Below are 21,016 nucleotides of genomic sequence, written 5' to 3' on the forward strand. Positions count from 1 at the left end.
TCTGGGCACCACAGTTCAAGAAGGATACTGACAAGCTGGAACGTGTCCAGAGGAGGGCAACCAAAATGGTCCAAGGCCTGGAAACGATGCCTTATGAGGAACGGCTTAGGGAGCTGGGTATGTTTAGCCTGGAGAAGAGAAGGTTAAGGGGTGATCTGATAGCCATGTTCAAATATATAAAAGGATGTCATATAGAGGAGGGTGAAAGGTTGTTTTCTGCTGCTCCAGAGAAGCAGACACGGGGCAATGGATTCAAACTACAAGAAAGAAGATTCCACCTAAACATTAGGAAGAACTTCCTGACAGTAAGAGCTGGTCGACAGTGGAATTTGCTGCCAAGGAGTGTGGTGGAGTCTCCTTCTTTGGAGGTCTTTAAGCGGAGGCTTGACAGCCATCTGTCAGGAATGCTTTGATGGTGTTTCCTGCTTGGCAGGGGGTTGGACTGGATGGCCCTTGTGGTCTCTTCCAACTCGATGATTCTATGATTCTATGTGTATATACTCTGTTAACTCAGCTTCCCGAAGTCTAGGATTATGGGTAAAACTAGATGAAACTTGAGTTCCACAACTGGCTCTCCTGTTTTGTTTTTAAGTTAGAACTCAACTCATTTTATTTCGGCTTTAAGCCCATAAACATAACAACCAAAAACAGAGACAGAACATCACAGACTGGTTTACAATTACTAACAATAAAATAGCTTAAAAATACTCAGCTGAGTAGAATATGATAAAAGTTAAATTGAAATTTCAAACTGTATATAGCAAACCATTGTGTTTCTTAAGTGTCAGGACTGAGGTCAGAAATTTTGCCATATGTAAAGTTACAATTGGGTCTGTATCTTGCAACAGAAGAGCAAGGCAAGTCTCTTCCAAATACCCCGGTAATTTTTGAATTTTAAGTTAGAAAAGGTTTGGAGGTTTGGGGTTTTAAAAAGGGGGGAGGGGACAAAATCCCCACCATTGGTGAGCCTCCTCAAAGGGGTTCAACCCTTTGGGTGGTTTCCTCAAATCTTGAGTTTGAGGGAAACTAATATGAAGCAGAGGCTGCAATTCACTCAGACGGTAGCAGTCATAGCCCCTGCCTTTCCATTTGACCCAGAACCAGCTGCAATGGGGATTCTGTTGGGGGGCTGCTTTTAGTTACCTTCCTCTCTCTGTCACTCATGCTGTGTGAGTAGGGGTCTCATTTTCTGACCTCATCCAGTTGCCAGTCAACTCCTTCATTAAAAATGGAGGTGGAGGATGGGGGATCAAAATGAGCGAATAGCAAGGAGAAGACAAAGGCACAAACGTGTTTGGAAATGAAAGCATTCCCGCCACCCTTTTGTTTCACTGCTTTGCAGATACAGTAGCTGCAGGAATACTTAGCACAGAGCCTGAGGTCTGCAAAAGCCAGTCTCTTAGCAGCAGGGAAAAAAGTGGCTAAATATTTATTTGTAATCCCAGAGTCTTTATCTCTAAACCTGTGTTGCGTTCAATAAAACTTGATTTAGCAGCTTACAGCAGGAGGACTGCGCCGGAAAGCCCTGACTCAGGGGCTTTTAAAAGGAAATCCAAAATGGAGATGCAAGGATTAGTTCTAGGCTGCTTTTGTGACATCCCTTGGAGTCAAGATCCACTCTCCTGGTACCTGCGCGGATGTAGGGATGATAACTTGCTTGCATGCCCATTGAGCTTTGTCCATTCGTGCTGAAATCCATTGAGATCTATCCAAATGTACCAGAGGAATAAATATTCCCAGTACAGAGCAGCCTTACCTGGCCTGTGGTTCTCTAGATATTCCTGAACTCCAGCTCCCATCATCCCTGACCATTGCCAGGCTGGTGGAGGCTGGTGGGAATGGAAGTCCACCTATATCCATCCAGCAGGACCAGGCGGAGGAAGACAGGTTCACCTGCTAGACTCTGGAGTGCAATGACACCCCTGACTAGTCTTAGCCTTCATGGTTCCACTCTCTGGGAATGTCACGATCTGCTGAAATAACTGCTCTCAAAAACAAGCATTAGTATTTTTAGAGGGGGAAATGTGCTTTTTATACTTCATAATAATTTTTTCACAGTCATCCGCATATCCCAAAACATTGTGCCTTTGCCAGGTATGCCTCCTACCTAGGCTCACTTTCTACTTTATCACAAAGAGTCACTCAGGATGCAGAATGGGCAGGTTGACCAGAAGCAAATGTTTTGCAAAGAACTAATCTCATCAGTCCCTAAACCTCCCCTTTTGGGGGCAGGGGGCCTCTGAATAATAAAAAAAGAGAAAGACCCCTGGACAGTTAAGTCAAGGCAAAGGTGACTATGGGGTGCGGCGCTCATCTTGCTTCAGGCTGAAGGAGCCGGCATTTGTCCACAGACAGCTTTCCAGGTCATGTGGCCAGCAGGACAAAACCGCTTCTGGTGCAACGGGACACCATGATGGAAGCCAGAGTGCATGGAAACGCTATTTACCTTCCTGCTGCAAGGAAGGTTGGCAGGAGCTCACCCTGTCATGCGGATTGGAACCGCCAACCTTCCGATCAGCAAGCCCAAGAGGCTCAGTGGTTTAGACCACAGCTCCACCCTCATCCAGTTGCTGGGGATCACAAGTGGAGAGAATACTGTTTTGCCAGGTCCCCATGGCATCTGCTTCCCCACTGCGAGGTCAGAGGAGTGGACTAGAGGAGCCTCTTGCAGAGTCAGAGAATGGGAGAGTTGGAGGGGTCCGCTGGGTCATCCAGGTACCAGGCATCTTCAACCATTTCAGACCCAGGGACCCACTTTTAACTCAAACATGAATTTGGGGACCCATTTCTTTACCTATTGCTATCTATTTTCATGGTGATAGTGCTCCTGTGACCCACCTTGGTGCAGGCCATGGCCCACTTGTAGGTCCCAGCCCACCAGTGGAAGATGAGTGATCTAGCCCAACCTGCTGCAATGCAGGAATTCACAGAATTACTTTTGTTTAAATTGATTTTTATTGAAATTTGCTCAGACAAATGAGAAAGACATAATAACAAACACAACATACATGACAAATACTGACTTTGAGCTTAGGGCTCGTCCACACTTCCTCTCGCCCCCGCCTAGAGAGCACAGCGCTGCGAGGTTTCCTGCTTGCCCCACACTTCCTAGGCATGTGGCTGAGCAGTTTTTCATTTGTCCCACTGCTTTCCCCAGGGTGGCGCTGTGGGTTAAACCACAGAGCCTAGGGCTTGCCGACCAGAAGGTTGGCGATTTGAATCCCCATGACGGGGTGAGCTCCCGTTGCTCGGTTCCTGCTCCTGCCCACCTAGCAGTTCAAAAGCTTGCCAAAGTGCAAGTAGATAAATAGGTACCGCTCCAGCGTAAAGGGAAATGGTGTTTCCATGCGCTGCTCTGGTTCGCCAGAAGCGGCTTAGTCATGCGGGCCACATGACCCAGAAGCTGTACGCCAGCTCCCTTGGCCAGTAAAGCGAGATGAGCACCACAACCCCAGAGTCGCCCGCGACTGGACCTAATGATTAGGGGTCCCTTTACCTTTACCTTCCCCAGGAAAACCTGCTATTCACTGCTGAATCAGAACAAACATCAATCCACAGAAAAACTTATTGCCATTTGTTCTGATTCAGCAGTGAACAGTGGGTTTGCATGGGGGGAAGTGGAACAAGCAGAGGTGTGGATGTGCTCTTCATCCCAGCCCCGGGGCTTTTTTTCATCCAGAATTTAGTTCTGGTGTCTCTCAGGTGGGCACCATTGCCACCCTAAGAGAATGAGGGAGGTGTTCACAGTGAGTTCTGGCACCTCTTTCTCTCGAACAGGGGTGGCCAACTCCCAAGAGTGTTTACAATCTACTCACAGAGTTAAAAACTGGCAGTGATCTACCCCCTTTTTAGGGGTTCAGGTCAAAGTTGTTGAACTTTTTTTAGGGAGGAGGGAAGCCACGTTTTCTTAGGGGTGCAGGGCAAAAATGATGAGCTTCTTTTAGGGGAGCCAAAGCTGCTGAGCTTCTTTGGGGGGGGGAGCCAGTGATCTACCACAGACATCCAGTGATCTACCAGTAGATCACGGTCTACCTGTTGGATGTGCCTGCTCTAGAAGAATAGCACTGCCCAGTACTACTTGTTGAGCCACAGAAAAAAATGGAAGAAACCAACCAGAGGACCCATAAAAGAAGTAAGATGTAGAATTCATGAATGTGGAAGCTAAAGGCCAAAAGCGTTCAGGTATAATACTCGTCTATAATGGATGGTGGAGATCTCGGGGGAAGAACTGCTTTCTTTTGCTGCAAAACAAATCCAACAAGTTGAAATCAAGAACCTGTGGTGGATGTTTTGGATTTGACCCCTCCAAGTTGTCTGTTACATTCTACGAACTGCCACTCCTTATTCCAGCATCCCTTTAGTGACATGGGAGTTAGATCTCCCGCCTGGTGGATGAGTAAGTCTTTCCACAACACAGTTTGCATTGCAGCCTTAACACAGGAGAGCTAGGGTCTCTCCTCGCTTCGTTGCCTATACCATGCCTCGCCAGCCCAGCCTTCTCCAAGCCACTCCATCTCAAGCCATCTCAAACTTTTAAGTCTCCGCCCTTGCACTGCTGGGGTTTGCTGAAGTCAATGGTGAGAAATGTATGCAGGCAGCTGGTTCAAGGGTGAACATCAGGAATGTAATTTATGATTGCCTTTTATTAGCTGACTCTGAAATGCTGCTTGGGGATTTCTTTCCCCCCACTCCCTTTCTTTCAGATAGAAAACATCCTGTCCAAACTGCTCCATCAGCTTAGTTAGGCTTCTCTCCTCACAGAGGACTCTTCCCAACTTAAGGCAGGTTGTGCCCTTGCTTCTAGAAAGCTGAACCCAGAAGTAATGAGCAGCCAAGCTTTCCTAGCCTAGCAGCAAAGGGGTCTTATGAAATAACAACAAAGATAGACAAATAAATAAACATAAAAAATGAGTTCTGCTAATTTTCAGCTCCACTGATCGAGTGGGAGCACAGCAGCAGGCAGGCAGCAGATCCAACCACTGAAATTGAGAGTTTGGCCCCATCCTCACAAGGGTGTTTATGTTGGTTCCCCCTAAACAGTTTTCCTGTTCCCTTCTTATTAAAAAACGAACCTTTAAAAAAATTAAAAGAGGCTACCTCTGCTTGGTTGCCGCCCTCCCCTTCCCTTTGATAAAAAAGGAGAGATTGGTGGGATGGGGCTGGGGGGGGGTACCTTCTGTGTCACAATAGGTGTAAATGGAGCAGGAAGGCCTTGTGTTCTTTTAAGTTGTGGCTGCTCTTGTTGAGATACCTCCATTGCAGCGGTACCTATTTATCTACTTGCACTGGTGTGCTTTCGAACTGCTAGGTTGGCAGGAGCTGGGACTGAGCAACGGGAGCTCACCCCCTCACGGGGATTCGAACTGCTGACCTTCCGATCGGCAACCCAAGAGGCTCAGTGGTTTAACCCACAGCACCACCCACATCCCAGAAGAGAAGATACTTCTTAATTTTTTAAAATAACTTCACACACACACACACACACACACACACACACGATTGATTGATTGATTGATTGATTGATTGATTGATTGATTGTGTCCCCAGATTCATTGAAAAAAAATCTGGTAACCTTAAAGGGCTTTCACACAGAAGATGGAGCAAGCTTGTTTTCTCTTGCTGTGGAGGGCTTTTAAGCAGAGGTTGCCTGGCCACCTGTCGTGGATGCTTTACTTGAGATTCCTTCATTGCAGGGGGTTGGGCTAGATGACTCTTGGGGGTCCCTTCCAACTCTCCAATTCTCCAATTCTATGAATGGTGAAAATGCCACTTGCTTGCCTGGATGGAGAGAGGTTTGCGCAGAAACATCTTGAATGAAGCTTCCGGTACAAAGGAAAGAGTCAGATCTGTTGCTCCCTTTTCCTCTGTCCCTGCTCACAAGGGGTAACTGGTTGCCCATGAGGGAATGTGGCCCTTCCTTTATGCTGTTTTAATGTACCCTGCTTTGCATTGCATCTTAACTTGCTGTTTGCTGCTTTAGAAGCTTTTTCGTTTAAAAGTGCATGCACACGAAAGCTCATACCAAGAACAAACTTAGTTGGTCTCTAAGGTGCTACTGGAAGGAATTTTTTTATTTTTTATTTTGTTTTGACTATGGCGGACCAACACGGCTACCCAGCTGTAATCATAATTATTGACAGGTCAGTTGACCATTGTGCCAACCAAGTTCAGGGAGAAGAATTTGAACCTAGCCTTGTTTCTGACCTGCTAGCTTTCTGTGGGCAGGGCCTTTTCCTGTTTTGGTCACATAGCCTGTTTGAACAGCCCAGATGTCATCCTTGACTGTCAATTGACAAGCATGCCAACCCAAGTCAGAGAGAAGAGTTCTAGCCTAGGCTTCTTCCTGACCTGCTAGCTTTCTAAGGGCAGGGTTGTTGTTGTTGTTGTTGTTGGTGGTGGTGGTGGTGTGTGTGTGTGTTTTGGTCATGTGGGAACATTGAACACTGCCCACATTCAGTGCTCCTTATGAAATATCCACCAATGTTTGTTTAGCTCTTGCAAATGCAGTCCTTTGTAAATAGTGCTCCTGTTTATCCAAACATCTCATTATCCAAATGGTGTTGTGTGTTGTTGTTGTTTTTAGATGTTGCTTCTGAGCATCTCCAGATAAATGAAGCATACTGTAATAAAAGAAAATGGGGATAATGGCACTTCCCTCCCTTCCGAATACTTTATGAGGATAAATATATTCAAATATATTAATGACGCCGAACTTATCAGGGAAGAGCAACACAGGCAATAAAGCATCTGGAAGGGGTGGTGACAAGTCAGGAGAAGCAGGAAGAAATGCGAATGTTGAGCTTTGGGAAATGAAGATTAAGAAGGCAGAAGAGGAAGGTCATGGAAAGATGGAACAAAGATGGTTTGCATTGTCAGGGGGAGATTTATAAAATCAGGGTCAGAAAGGATCAAAAGGCCACTTAATTTAATCCCCTGATGTGAGTCAGGATCATCTAACCACGCTACACACAAACAGAGTAGCTGCAGAAATTTTGTCTAAAGAGAAACTTGGAGTAATTATTGGGAGAGTTTGTCCTTTGCACACATAGGAAGCTACTGGACATTGAGTCAGACCCTTGTTCTGTCTAGCCCAAGGGAGGGGGAATTGGTTCTGGCACCCAATCCCAACAGGCCATTTGGGCAACTGGGTGGGGTGCCCACCTCTCAGTCACCTGACATCACAGTGACATCAGGTGATATGTTTTCCTTTGCCCAGGCAGTTTTAAATCAAACCGTGTGGGCTAAGACACAGGGGATTCTCTACAATTAAGTTCTTCTCAAAGATGTTGGCATCCATCTGTCTTGAGAGACAATGGAGTGCACCTCTGGGGATGAAGTCATTGGCAGCGCCAAAGTGACCTCCCTGGAGCGCAAGTGGGGGCAGTGTGGACTGAGATCCTGGGCTGCCCAGATGAAAAGAGACCCCTCTCAGACTCACTGAGGGGGTCCAAAAGAGAGCAGATCAATATGTTTAGCACCAGCTTAGCTGTAGGTGTTGCCGGAAGAACTTCCTGACAGTAAGAGCTTTTCAACAGAGGAATTTGCTGCCAAGGAGTGTGGTGGAGTCTCCTTCTTTGGAGGTCTTTAAGTGGAGGCTTGACATCCATCTGTCAGGAATGCTTTGATGGTGTTTCCTGCTTGGCAGGGGGTTGGACTGGATGGCCCTTGGGGTCTCTTCCAACTCGATGATTCTATGATTCTAGGTGTACAAGGTGCCATCCAGCCACCTGTCTGGATTTGTGTAGGGTTTACTTTTCTTTCCCCAAAGATGTCCTGCAAAGCAGTGGAGGTTTGGGATCGGAGTTTAGCTTCTCTTGAATGAGCTACCTTCCCAGGTTGACATTGCCCCTTTTGCCCCACACTTCCCTAGTACATACAGAAACCGCCTTCTTGACTGTTGGATCCTCTCTTGGTCTTGTAACTTGGAGCCATTGGTTCGAGTCCTTTACCCTCCAGAGCAGGAGAAAAAAGCTTTTTCCCTCTCCCATGGGACAGCCTTTAGATATTTGAAGGTGGCTCTCATATTTTCCCAGCCTCCTCTTTTCCAGGCTGAACAGGCCCAGCTCCCTCAACCATTCCTCATAAGGCTGTGTGATTTTTGTGAGAATCTGGCATTCCTCAGATGAATCCTCTGGAAACACAAGCCTTGTAATATCAAGAGGCAGTGCTGGAGTCTAGTGGCTTCTCTGCTTCCTTTGTCTAATATCCATTTGCTGCTCAGCTCTTTACCACAAGGATGTACATGGAATTGTCAGCTCCCAAACTCGTCCAAATAAGGCAGGATGTTCATGGATATAATGAGGTGTAGCCTCTCCAGTCTCCGCCTAATTAGACCCCTTAGACTGTGTTTTCTTTTGCCAGCATGCTTCTGCTCCTCTCTCTCCTTCCTCAATGCTTTCTCAGCAAGATCACAAGTACAGTGAATGGGATTCCAAAGGAGAATAACAATGATGACAGAGAGAACAATAGCAGAGGTTTTGCAAGTGTCCTGAGCTGCAGTGCTGCTAAGCATGTTAACATTTTACATCTGCTGTGGCTAGGGCGGGGCAAATACGTCAAGGTCGCCTTCTTGTTTTTACAGTTTTACGTTCAGGCATCTCCATTTCAGCATCAGTTTGCCAATTTTTATTTTTATTTTTTTAGTCCTCATGTGATACACATAGAAATCCTTCCTTTTATTGTGGATTTCTCCACATATATATATTTTGCATGCAATTTTCCTTGACATACTTTGGAACTCCCTGCCTATTGACATCAGGTAGGCTCCTTCGCTGTACTATTTCTGAAGCCTGCTAAAAACATTTTTTTTCTTTCTGCCCACCCAGACATGTAGAATGTGGATGTGTGTGATGATCTGCTGTCAGTTTATTGCTGATTTTCTTTAATTTTTTTGAATGTTCAAAATAGTTCTTTTAAACAGTTGTTTTATTCTTCGTGTAAACTGCTTTGAGGGTTTAAAAAAGCTTAAGTGATGTATAAACTTTATGAAATAAATTTGCAAAGCAATTTCCCCTGACGTAATGCATTTGTGCATGATACTTGCACTAATATGTGCTTCTATAGGCACACTTCACCCTTGTATACAAGCCATTTGGAACACACAACTTGGCTGGAAAACTGCAATGAAAATTTGGAGAAGTGCAAATTTTGAACAATGGCCAAGTTTCCGTTCTAAGCTTGTTTCAGAAAGTGTGAATTAGGTAACTTTGCCTTTAAATGCAAAGTGACTTGACTTTCTTCCCCATTCCCTAGTCATGGCAAAACAAGGCCTTAAAGATGCTGGAGTCCTACCTGCTGTAGAGACTGTAGTCACAATGACAGGCGCCTTTATTAATTGTCTGGGATGATCTTTTTCTCTGTCTTGGCTAATTCCAGGAAGGTGTCTGTTTGTTCTTTTCCCTTTCTGAAAGCAAAAGAAGTTTAATTAGGTTTGTGCAAGGTAATACCCTCTTATCTGGAAAATAAATGTCCCCAGTGAATATCACAAGAACAGAAGGTGTTAAACGGAAACAGATTTTCCTCTTGCTCCTTTGGGATGAGAAGTAGGTGAGAGGTTGCTGGTTGCTGCACCCCATATGTTGCTGGAGAGGATTAAACCAAGTGAGATGTTGATTCAGCTGCTTGCAGAAAGCCGAGGGTTTTCTAGCTCTTCCAGCTGCATCTCATGGGCGATCAGTTGGTTCCCCCCAACTCAGAAGCGTGTTGGCTTGCTTTAACTATGGGAGCGGCTCTTAAACGGAGAGGCCTCCTTAGAAAGGCATGGGACCTGTAGCATAGGAGGAATACAGTAAGCTTCTCATAGATGGCTCCCAATTTAAACCTTAGTTGGAGTGGGAAGTACAAGTTTCAGCCAACCAGTATATGAGTGAGTTATAATCCTAATTTGTTCAGTATATAACTTTCATGCAGGGACTGAGAACCTGTGCCCTTCCAGGAATTGTGGGACTCCAACTCCCATCATCCCCGCCAGCATATCCAGTGGCCAATAATCTACCATCAGATGAAGGCTAATGCCATGGGGCATTGTGCTCCGTCTACTTCCAGGAGGTGCATTTCTTGTATCACCAAGCGGGGGAAAGAGTGTGAGATATAAAAACTCCTGGGGTCCTGAGACCCTCAAAATAAAATCTGAGCAAAATTGGTGAAGCAACAAAAAGTTTTATTGATTACATATATGCTTCTTGCAAGAATTGGGTGTCCCAAAAGCAGGCACACCCAGTTTCAGAAAAACACAAGTTTATATCACCTTCCCCAGAGCGAAAAGGTCCCTCCCCTGTCCCCCATTGGCTGGTGGTGCGCAGGGGCTACAGCCTATCATGACCGCCTAATTAAAATATTAAACTCTCCTCCCCTGTTGACATTTCCCATTCCTCTAAATCCAGGGACCATCACTCTTAATTACATTTACCCAAATAAGGAAGCGTGTTCCTATGCTTTCACACATTTACTCAAGTGATAAAGCCACTTCCTGCCACCCTCTTGGCATACCTGAGTCCTACCCTACTGAAGCCTGCTGAAGTGAAGTGATAAAACCACATCTGACCACCTCCTAGGTGTACACAAGTTCTCCCGTGCCAAAGCATGCTGAGCTGTCTAGATAAAGCACAGCCTAACAGCAAGCTGGCCTGTTTTCAGGTGTTCTAACCCCAAGACAGTAAAGAGAAGCCTCCAAGCAAGCCTGCGGTTCCTAAGCTGTTGCAACTGTTTGAGGTCTTCTGACTTTTTATGAAAAAGTGTCATTTTTATTCCTTAAAGGAGGAGAAACTTCTGTTATAAATGTCTTTAAAACTTTTCAGTAATCTAGAAGAAGAAGAAGAAAAGAACCACATGGTGAAAGCTGGTTAGAATTGTGGAGTTGGGAGGAAGCCCAAGAGTCATCTAGTCCAGTGTTTTTCAACCACTGTTCCGTGGCACACTAGTGTGCCGCGAGATGTTGCCTGGTGTGCCGTGGGAAAAATTGTTTATTTGATTCCTATTCAAGAGAATTACTTTGTATTATAGTCAATATAGGCACAGAGTTAATTTTTTTAACATTTTCTAATGGTGGTGTGCCTCGTGATTTTTTTCATGAAACAAGTGTGCCTTTGCCCCAAAAAGGTTGAAAAACACTGATCTAGTCCAACCCCCTTCAATGCAGGAAGAGTTGTATTGTGTCATAGTGTTGGAAATGTGGTGAATGTTGACATTTAATGGCAATTCTTTAGAGGACCAATGGGAAAAGTGATGTCGTTTTGTGGCAGGACGTATGATTTGATGTTTACATCCCTAGCGCAGTAAACACATTTTAACCTGTAAGAGGTTAATATTTGGGCAGTTACATGATTTTGGAGGTCCTCAGTGATCTCACTGAGCCAGAAAGAAGTGGGATGTGTGAATGATTCAGGAGCAAATGCTGCTCACTTGGGAGTTTGGAAACGGCTTGGGATTTTACCAGCTGCCTTGGAAAACATTCATCCTTTGGCTTGGTAACGTAGTCTGCAGCAGCATGGCCTGGTCACAGAACATCCGTTAAATTTTAATCAAAAGCACGTGGTTTGTACTAATAATTTCTGTTTCTGTGCCTGTGAAACAGCTGGTTTTGCAGTTCACGTAGCTCCTTAAGAGTAAGGGCTAACATGGAAGATCTTCATTGCATGCGTCTTCCACAGAAGGTGGATTGGGATATCCTGCTAGATCTGCTGAGCAACCAGCAGCAGATCGGCAAAGGTTTCAGACTTCCAGTGGTTTAGCTTCAGCAGCAGCAGCAACAACAACATTATTAGGATGCTGAAGTGGAGAAAACTACCCAAGCACAGACTTTTTGTGTGCAACGACTGCAAGCTCAGCTCAGTTTTGGTACTGAAAACAAATTCCTAGGCTCAGAGGCACCCCAGGAACACAGGAAGCTGCTTTATACTGAATCAGACCTTTGGTGCATCTGGCTCCTTCCATGTACACAGATCAGCAGTAGCTCTCCAAGGTTTCAGGCAAGGAACTCTTCCAGCCCTGCGTGAAGGTGCTGGGGTGGAACCTGGGACCTTTTGCACACAAAGCAGGTGCCCCAACACTGAGCTATGACCCTCCTTGTTCTTTATTTCCTTTGCACCCGGCTTGGGTTGGGGAGATGCTGGCATTCTATTTTTAAAAACCACCATCAAAGTCTGCCCCCCCACACACACTGATCTCTAGAGTGATCTAGATCTTTGACCACTAGATCTGCTGAGTGCTGAGTGCACATGCTCAGAATATTCTGAGCCAGAATCCTTCTGGGGAAAAGGGGTTTGACTCTTAGCAGAGCCCAGCATTTAAGCCTGGACAAATTAATTAATATAGCAAGCCAGAATTGCAGCAACGCCACTAATGCAAAGATATAATTCCCACACGCCTGCCACTGAACATAAGAAGAGCCCTGCTGGACCAGGCCAAAGGGGGTCCACCGAATCCAGCCTCCTGCTCTCACAGGGACCCACCAGGTGTGGATGGGAAGCCCACAAGCAAAGCCCAAGAGCAACAGTAACTCAGCCACTTGGGCATCCCGCCAGCTGGTATTCAGAGGCATGCTGACTCTCACAGTGGAGGGAGGACATAGCCACTGGGTCACTAGCCGTGGTCACAGCCTTACCCTTATCTCTCATTTGAGAGAGGGTTTGGGTGACTTAGCCTTATCCAGACGTTGATAGCTTTAACTGGCCTTCTAGGATGCTCCATGCAAAATTAGAACAATGGCATTGTTGAGTCAGAAAGCTTTTTCTTAGCCCTGCTAAACCTCACCATCCTCTGATTCTGGCCTGGCATTTGGATATCTACAGAAAGCACCCAGCTGGCTCTCAAATTTACTCATCCGAATTTTCTGGCATTCACCTCTGGATTGGGTAAAGGTTTAAGACAGTCCAGTAAATTGTCAGCATTGACCAAATTTCTTGCTGTAAGACTGGCATGCAACACAAACTGTGTGTGGTTTCTGCATGTCCCTTGGAAGAGCAACTTCCTCAGCTCTTGACCACAAAGAGCACTGCCAAGGGAGTTATGGAGAAGCAAGATCCAGTTTAGGACTGACACTGTGAGGAAGGAATTCAGCAGAGTAAAACCATAATTTACTCCTTATTCTGCATTGGCCAGGACAGCCCTGGTTCACGAGACCTTGGGTTTGGCAGGGGGTTGGAAAATGGACAGATTTGTGGTTCACCCATCACTTCCCAACCTTGCAACTTCCCAACCTTGCAACAAAAATGTTTGAATAATTTTCAAGGAAGTGAAGGGAAGTTAAGTGCAGGCCATACATTTCTGCAAAATGACACATATAAGCAGAAGCTATGAAAGCACTGTTTAGGGTATATCCAAGAGCCATAAATAGTACTGGGGTAAGGGAGGAGAGTAATGCACAGGAGTAATGCAAAAATGTATCTCCTAACCACTGAAAGTAATGTGTGGCATATATTCAGAAGCAGCTGTAAATAGCATTAGCCAAAGCAAACGCTGAGCATCTGCATAACAACAGAGATAAACACAGCCAGTGGGGGTGATGAGTGGAAGCATCATAACGTGCGATATTAACGGATGCGATCCTTTGTAACAGTTGGGGCAACATTTAAAAAAGAAAAGAAGATGGAGGCCCCAGAAGCAATGTGACAGGAGGTTTCAGCATCCCTCTGGCAAGGCGATGGGCTTGTTTATGGCAGGGAAGGAAAGGCCGCTTTGACAGAGCCATAACTTCTCCCAAATAACTTTATGTATCAGATGCAGTGCCGTCCCTTGGCAGGGATTCTTGGTGGCTCAGCTCTCTCATTGCTCATTTGCCTTTCAAATGGACTTGCCTCTTTCTGAGTAGCATGTGAGAAATCGGTGACTCCGGGAAGCTGAGTTTAGCATGTGCATTACTATTAAACAAGTGCATAGAGGAAAGGACTCTTGGTGGCTCTGCTCTGAATATAACTCGCTGGGAACCACAGGAGGGGAGAGGGCTCTTGTGCCCGAGTCCTGCTTGCAGGCTTCCCACAGAAATCTGTCCAGCCCCTGGGAGAAGAGGGTGCTGGACTAAATGGAGCGCTGCCCTGACCCAGCAGGTTCTTCGTGTGTTTGTACTCTAGCCTAGTAACAGCAAGAAAGCCAGAAGAGTGTTCCACAGTACAACAACATTGCATAATTTAAAATTAAGGTATCCTTAATTTTGGAAACATAATGCAGAACACTTCCAGCAAAAATCCCTCAAGTCATTGCATTTGTCAAACTGCTTACTTCTTAGAATTGAGAATGTCTTCTCTCTCTTTCTCGGAAGGAAAAGATCTACATCCTATTTTAAGCTGATAAAGCTGCTCATTTCCCGTGAGATTGAGCTTGAATCTGTAAAATACCATTTGAATACAGAACTCCATTCAAACGGGAGCAGAATGAGAAAGCCCACGAAAGCCATCTTGGCTGCAAAGGAGCGGGCCCCATAAATGCTGTCCTCTCTAGATGCAATATCCACAGCCTTACTGACCTCAGGGGCCTGTCTCTTAATTTGCAGTCCTGCTGCTTCACTTCTGCCAATAAATTCCTGATGCAGCACACAATTCTAACTTGCTTCCTGGAGAGTTTATGAGCAGCATTCTGCGCCTCTGGTAATTTCAATGCTGTTAACAAATAAAAGGGATGTTCAGAACAGCCCCACCAGCCACCATTCAGTCTAAAACTGCACAATCCCAAATATGGGACAATTGATCAATATATTCCAAGATTTGGTGGAACTTGCTTTATTTAGCCAATACAGCAAACCACAGAACAGGTAAGAAACAGCTGCCCTCAGAGCTGATAGGATTTCCAGGAGTGCAAACCACCACCACCCCATGACTGTGAGTGGGAAGAATGATTTCACCCTCAGCCTCCTCTGAACAAAGTCCTATGAGATGTGTCCCCGAGTACAGGACATTCATGTGCATTCATGGAGGGGAAGGGCTGAATGCCCCTCCTTACGACAGCTCCACTCCTAGACCTCTCTAGCTCCAGTACTGCCACCCTCCCACCTTACTTTGCATTATGGAGGGCATGAGGATGCCAAGGGGTAGTTGGACTCAAACTACCACCATCCCTGGCTATTGCCTGGGCTGATGGAGTCCAGTTCAGCAAATGGTCCCTGTGTGCTTCTGGACAGGCACTTAATTTGCCAATGGATTGTTGCTAACCCAATCAGATCATTGGGCATAGTTTTGTTTTGTTTTGTTACTTACTGGATTTTCCTCAGAAGGGGCAAATCCAGATTGAATGGGGGGGGAGACACAGGGTTGGCATTTTGATGTTAATAACATTGTGGAGCATTCAGATCAATGGCCACAGCTCATGGAGTACAGCATGGCACCATCTGGAAGTCTTAGCACAGGCATCCCCAAACTGCAGCCCTCCAGGTGTTTTTGGCCTACAACTTCCATGATCCCTAGCTAGCAGGACCAGTGGTCAGGGATGACGGGAATTGTAGTCTCAAAACAAGGTTGAGGAAGCCTGTCTTAGCAGATCAGATTGTTATTATTAATGTTTGAAGTTTTATTATGTTTTCATATGTGTTGGAAGCTGCCCAGAGTGGCTGGAGCTGGAGTCCAGATGCTATTGGTCTCCAACTCCCAACAACCCCAGCTAGTATGGCCAGTGGTCATGGAGGATGCATCGGAGGAACATCCGTAGAACGCTTGGTCTACCACCTTGCTCTGTCCATTGGCTCTTAACTTCTCCAAGGCAGTTGAAGAATGGAGGGGGAGAAGGTTGTGTGTGTCATCCATTTGGATGACGGCCCACAACTCCTCTTGCCTGCTAAGCTAGGAGCTGCCGTCATTCATACGCATCTCAGTTCTGCAGTGGGGATTTCATTAGTGGAGCCTGTTATCCTAATACATGAGTAGACTGCAAAGCAATCCCTCAGCACTTGCTGGTAGGGCTGGGCGATAACTGGTTTTCAACATTGTGATAAGGAAGGAACTATGCAGAGGCAAACAGGACAATGTCGTGGCAACTGCTACAGAGGCCTGTGGTGACTCGCGACAGTGACAGGAGGTGGCGGCAGTAGCGCCATCCTGAGAGGCTTTCCAGTGGCGACAGCAGATGGTGGCAATATTAGTGGCAGCCTGCAAGGCCTCGTGGTGACACAAGCAGTGGGGCTTGTGAGGCCTCGCTGTGGTGGCAAAAAGTGGCAGTGGCCAGCAAGTCCTCCTGGTGGTAGTGGGAGGTGGGGGCAGAAGCTGTGGCAGCCTGCCTCACCGAGGCCTTGCAGCCTGCCTCTGCTTCTGCCAGCATCTCCTGCTGCCACCGCAAAGCCTCACAGGCCCCCACAATTGTCACCGCTGCAAACAGATCTTTCAGGCTGTCACTGCCTTTGCCACCACGACAAGGCCTCACAGGCTGCCGCTGCTTCTCTCTCCGCCGCCCCCCCCCCCCCGGTTGTTGATTCTGCCACCGCCAGGCTTCTGCTGCTTTTGCCACCTAACAGGCCTGCTGGCAGCCTGGCAGTCCCAGATTATTTGTATTCACTATGATTCCTCACCGTACTTTGGATTGTCCTGAATACCACCATTTGGTAGCCAAGCCCTAAACCGAAAGTCTCATTTGGGTGCATTTGGGCTTGCCTGCTGATGAAACTGAGTGTGTGATCATTGATAATATTGCCATTTATCCGTTTTAGACCCCTAAGTAATAACAGTTGCCTGGACATTGTCCTGTTTGCCTCTCCATAGTCCCATTGTTATTTCAGACATTGTGGTAGATTGCAGTGTTTAGTAGGTGATATTGTGAGGTTTAGCTGGTGATAGCATTGCAGTGTTTAGCTGGTGAGTTATATTATGAAACAATTATCACAATGTGAACTTCAAACCAGTTTTGGAAGATACATCCATATATTACCCAGTCCTGTTTGCCAGGTTTGTGGGCTGCAGCTTTGGGGGAGTTTTGGGAAGGAGACAGGGGTGGCAGAGAGCGAACGACCCCCTTGCTGCCATTGGCTTTGCGTTCCAATGAGTTTCACAGGATCACCTTGATCTGGCAAAGGATATTACGGTAACAGCAGCTTTCAAGCACTCTTCTTCCCCTCATGGTCATGCATCTAAACCTTAATTGCACTGGCAGATTCCCTGCCTCCCTCATTAGTTCCACAGCCTAAAAGATGCTGGTGCTTCACAAATCAGGTTTGGGATTGGATGGTTTGATCCCTGCCACTGAACCTCAGGAGGACCTGCTTCTGGTGTAGTCTGGAGTAGGGGGGAGTCAGGCTTACTGATCTCAGGCCCCAAACCCCACTTCCCCCAAAATGTGCTAAGATCTTTTTCCACACCCCAAATGGCCTATTAGAGAATATTGCCCCCAAATACTTCCAAGAGCATGCCTAAGAATCAATTGCAGGGGGCGAGCACATTGCACAGGCCTACAGCATGCAGAGATGTCTTTGTGTAGCCTGTTTGAATGTGCCATCAAGTTCAGTCCTCTGCTAGCAGTCTGCAGGGAGTTGTGGGTTTCTAAAACATTGCCTCCCCATCTACTCTCTCAGGTTTTTTCGTAGATATCAACAGTGTCATGTTGCCTGGTGACTTCATGTCCATTCTGTTTCTAACACCTCCTCTTGTTTCTCTTGCCTGCAGGTGAAAGATAGGATGGTGGTGGGCGAGCTGAGCATGTATAGCCCAATCCTGGCCTGCTGGCAGCCCATTCTCATCTTGATGTTGGGATCCATCCTTTCAGGCTCTGCCACGGGTTGCCCACCCCGCTGTGACTGTTCTGCCCAGGAGCGCTCGGTGCTGTGCCACCGGAAGCGGTTCCTGGCTGTCCCTGAGGGCATCCCCACGGAGACAAAGCTCTTGGACCTGGGAAAAAACCGCATCAAGACTCTCAACCAGGATGAATTTGCCAATTTTCCTCACTTGGAGGAGCTGGAGTTAAACGAGAACATTATCAGTGCCATTGAGCCGGGGGCTTTCAATAACCTTTTCAACCTCAGGACTCTGGGTCTCAGGAGCAACAGGCTCAAACTCATCCCACTCGGGGTGTTCACTGGACTCAGCAATCTCACCAAGTTGGACATTAGCGAGAACAAAATTGTGATCCTCCTGGATTATATGTTCCAGGACTTGTACAATCTGAAGTCTTTGGAGGTTGGGGACAATGACCTGGTCTACATCTCCCACCGGGCCTTCAGCGGCCTCAACAGCTTAGAGCAGCTCACTCTGGAAAAATGCAACCTGACGTCCATCCCCACAGAAGCTCTCTCTCATTTGCACGGTTTGATTGTGCTGCGGTTGCGCCACCTGAACATCAACGCCATCAGGGATTACTCATTTAAGAGGCTCTACAGACTCAAGGTCCTGGAGATTTCACACTGGCCCTACTTAGATACCATGACATCCAACTGCCTCTATGGGCTTAACTTGACATCCTTGTCCATCACCCACTGCAACCTGACTTCCATCCCTTACGTCTCCTTGAGGCACTTGGTTTATCTCAGGTTCCTGAACCTGTCCTACAACCCCATCATCACCATTGAAGGCTCCATGCTTCATGATCTACTCAGGCTTCAGGAGATACAGCTGGTTGGTGGCCAGCTCACCATGGTGGAACCGTATGCTTTCCGGGGCCTGAACTACTTGCGCATTTTGAACGTTTCAGGGAACCTCCTGAGCACCTTGGAAGAATCAGCCTTCCACTCCGTGGGGAACCTGGAGACTCTCATCATAGACAACAACCCTCTGGCCTGCGACTGCCGGCTTCTCTGGATTTTCCGCCGCCGCTGGAGGCTCAATTTCAACAAGCGTCAGCCCACCTGCGCAACCCCTGAATTTGTCCAAGGCAAAGAGTTCAAGGACTTCTCTGAGGCGCTCCTGCCCAACTACTTCATCTGCCGCCGGTCCCGGATAAGGGACCGCAAGCCCCAGCAGATCTTTGTGGACGAGGGCCACACGGTCCAGTTCATCTGCCGTGCGGATGGAGACCCACCTCCGACCATCATGTGGCTCTCGCCGAGGAAGCACCTCATCTCTACCAAAACCAATGGGCGGCTCACCGTCTTCCCTGATGGCACTCTTGAGGTGCGCTATGCCCAGATCCAAGACAACGGCACCTACCTATGCATCGCCAGCAATGCTGGCGGCAACGACACCATGCTGGCCCACCTGCACGTCCGCAGCTACTCCCCCGACTGGCCCCACCAGCCCAACAAGACCTTTGCTTTCATCTCCAACCAGCCCAACGAGAGTGACGCCAACAGCACGCGAGCCACGGTGCCTTTCCCCTTTGATATCAAGACCCTCATCATTGCCACCACGATGGGCTTCATCTCCTTCCTGGGGGTCGTCCTCTTCTGCCTGGTGCTCCTCTTCCTTTGGAGCCGGGGCAAAGGCAACACCAAGCACAACATTGAAATAGAGTATGTCCCGCGCAAATCCGATGCCGGCATCAGCTCTGCTGCGGATGCGCCACGCAAGTTCAACATGAAAATGATCTGAGGAAGGGAGAGGGGGAGAGAGCATTGGCTGGAACTCAGTAATGAGAGGCGTGTGTGTTTTTTTAATAAAAAAAAATTAATAATAAAGAGATCCAGTTCAAGAAACATGCAAACCTCTCTTCTCTCCACCCAGCTCCCCATCCTCCTTCTGTGGGCCACTATCCTGCATCACTTCCCCCTTGACCTCGGGGGGTGTGTGTTTTGTTGACGTCTCCAGAACTTCCCGTGTTTGTAGGACCTATTCTGACAGGCTCCAGTGTCAATCCTAACAATGACAGGAAATTCAACAAGAATTCAAAACAACAATTGATTTAAAAGAAAGTTACGAACTTCCTCTGTAACTTTGATTTCAATAATTATGGATTTTTATGAAAACTTGAAATAATAATAAAAAGAACTATTTCCTATAGATAGTTGGAATGCAAAATCTTGACTTCTTGATCTGTCCACTTTCGTTTCTGGCTCTTGCTTGCTTTGTTGTTATTTTTAATGCTTCTCTAGGATTGACTTTGATTGACCTGGGGTTGCAAGCAGATGCAGAAAGGAGGCACTGATCCTGCACCTTGAATAGCAAAGGGTGCTGCTCTTATACCTTTCTGTCTATGCACTGTGCCAGGTGAGGCGGTCAGTCAAAGTGATAACATTTCAGGCAGTGCTACCTCTGACTGCAGGTGGGGACATCCTATTTTGAGAACCTGTGGCCCTCCAGCTATTCTTGGAGTCTAGCTGCCATCCCAGTCAGCATGTCCAATGGTGAGGGATGGTGGGAGTCTGAGTTCAAGAACACATGGAGGGTCACAGATTCCTCTCCCCATGCTGGATGAGCACACAAGGAAAGGAGACACAATGAGCATTAGTCCCTGATGTGCTTGTCCCTTGTATATAGAAAACTTTCTCTGAGGTGTCGAGAGCATTCAGATCTATGACACACCCCATTGGCAGCTTGCCTACAGCTCTGCTGCTTTACTCCACGTCTTATGCAGAATGGTTGCTTCTCCATTCTTGAAGAAACCCTCCCAGAATAGAATTGCTCATTCTGAGCCAGTGGCTCAGAATAAACTCTTTGGCTGAGCCAAGGCCTGGGGAGCAAGGTCCCTTTGTCCCCCCCCCATAAAATATTTGAGGTGGCTGGGCTCCCCCAAAATTGATGTACATTGCCATTCAAATGGTGTGTGTGTGTGTGTGTGCCACATCCTGTGAACAATTATGTGGGGTGGGGCTTACCTGCCCCCCCAAATATTTTATTCAAGTTGGCACCCCTGGCATGCAGAAGTTCCCAGGTCCAGTCCTCTAGCATTTCTGCTTATTATAATTAATTAATTAAATTTGCATACTGCCCCATACCCGCAGGTCTCAGGTAGGATCAGGTAGCAGTAAAAGGAGCAACCTCTCTCTTCTTGCCCCCTAGGGAACTGCTGCCAGTCCGAGTAGACATTAATGGCTAGAAGGAACCCCCAAGTTGACCTTGTATTAGGCCAGGCATAGGCAAACTCGGCCCTCCAGATGTTTTGGGACTACATCTCCCATCATCCCTAGCTAACAGGACCAGTGGTCAGGGATGATGGGAGTTGTAGTCTCAAAACATCT

At 47.0% G+C, this 21,016-nt stretch overlaps 1 protein-coding gene across 6 annotated transcripts in view; it reads left to right on the top strand.

Moving 5' to 3' along the window:
* The window catches only part of LINGO1 (leucine rich repeat and Ig domain containing 1), a 190,157-nt gene extending 170,301 nt beyond the window's left edge, over nt 1-19,856 (top strand). For all 6 annotated transcript variants that reach the window (XM_033160120.1, XM_033160119.1, XM_033160122.1 and 3 more), the window contains exon 2: nt 17,574-19,856. In XM_033160120.1, coding sequence (XP_033016011.1) covers nt 17,586-19,430 — 1,845 coding nt within the window. In that variant the 5' untranslated portion in view covers nt 17,574-17,585 and the 3' untranslated portion in view covers nt 19,431-19,856. The remainder of the gene's footprint in view (nt 1-17,573) is intronic.
* Nucleotides 19,857-21,016: the final 1,160 nt, after the last annotated feature.

The sequence above is a fragment of the Lacerta agilis genome, chromosome 9 (assembly GCF_009819535.1).
Source record: "Lacerta agilis isolate rLacAgi1 chromosome 9, rLacAgi1.pri, whole genome shotgun sequence".
Classification (NCBI taxonomy): Eukaryota; Metazoa; Chordata; class Lepidosauria; order Squamata; family Lacertidae; genus Lacerta; species Lacerta agilis.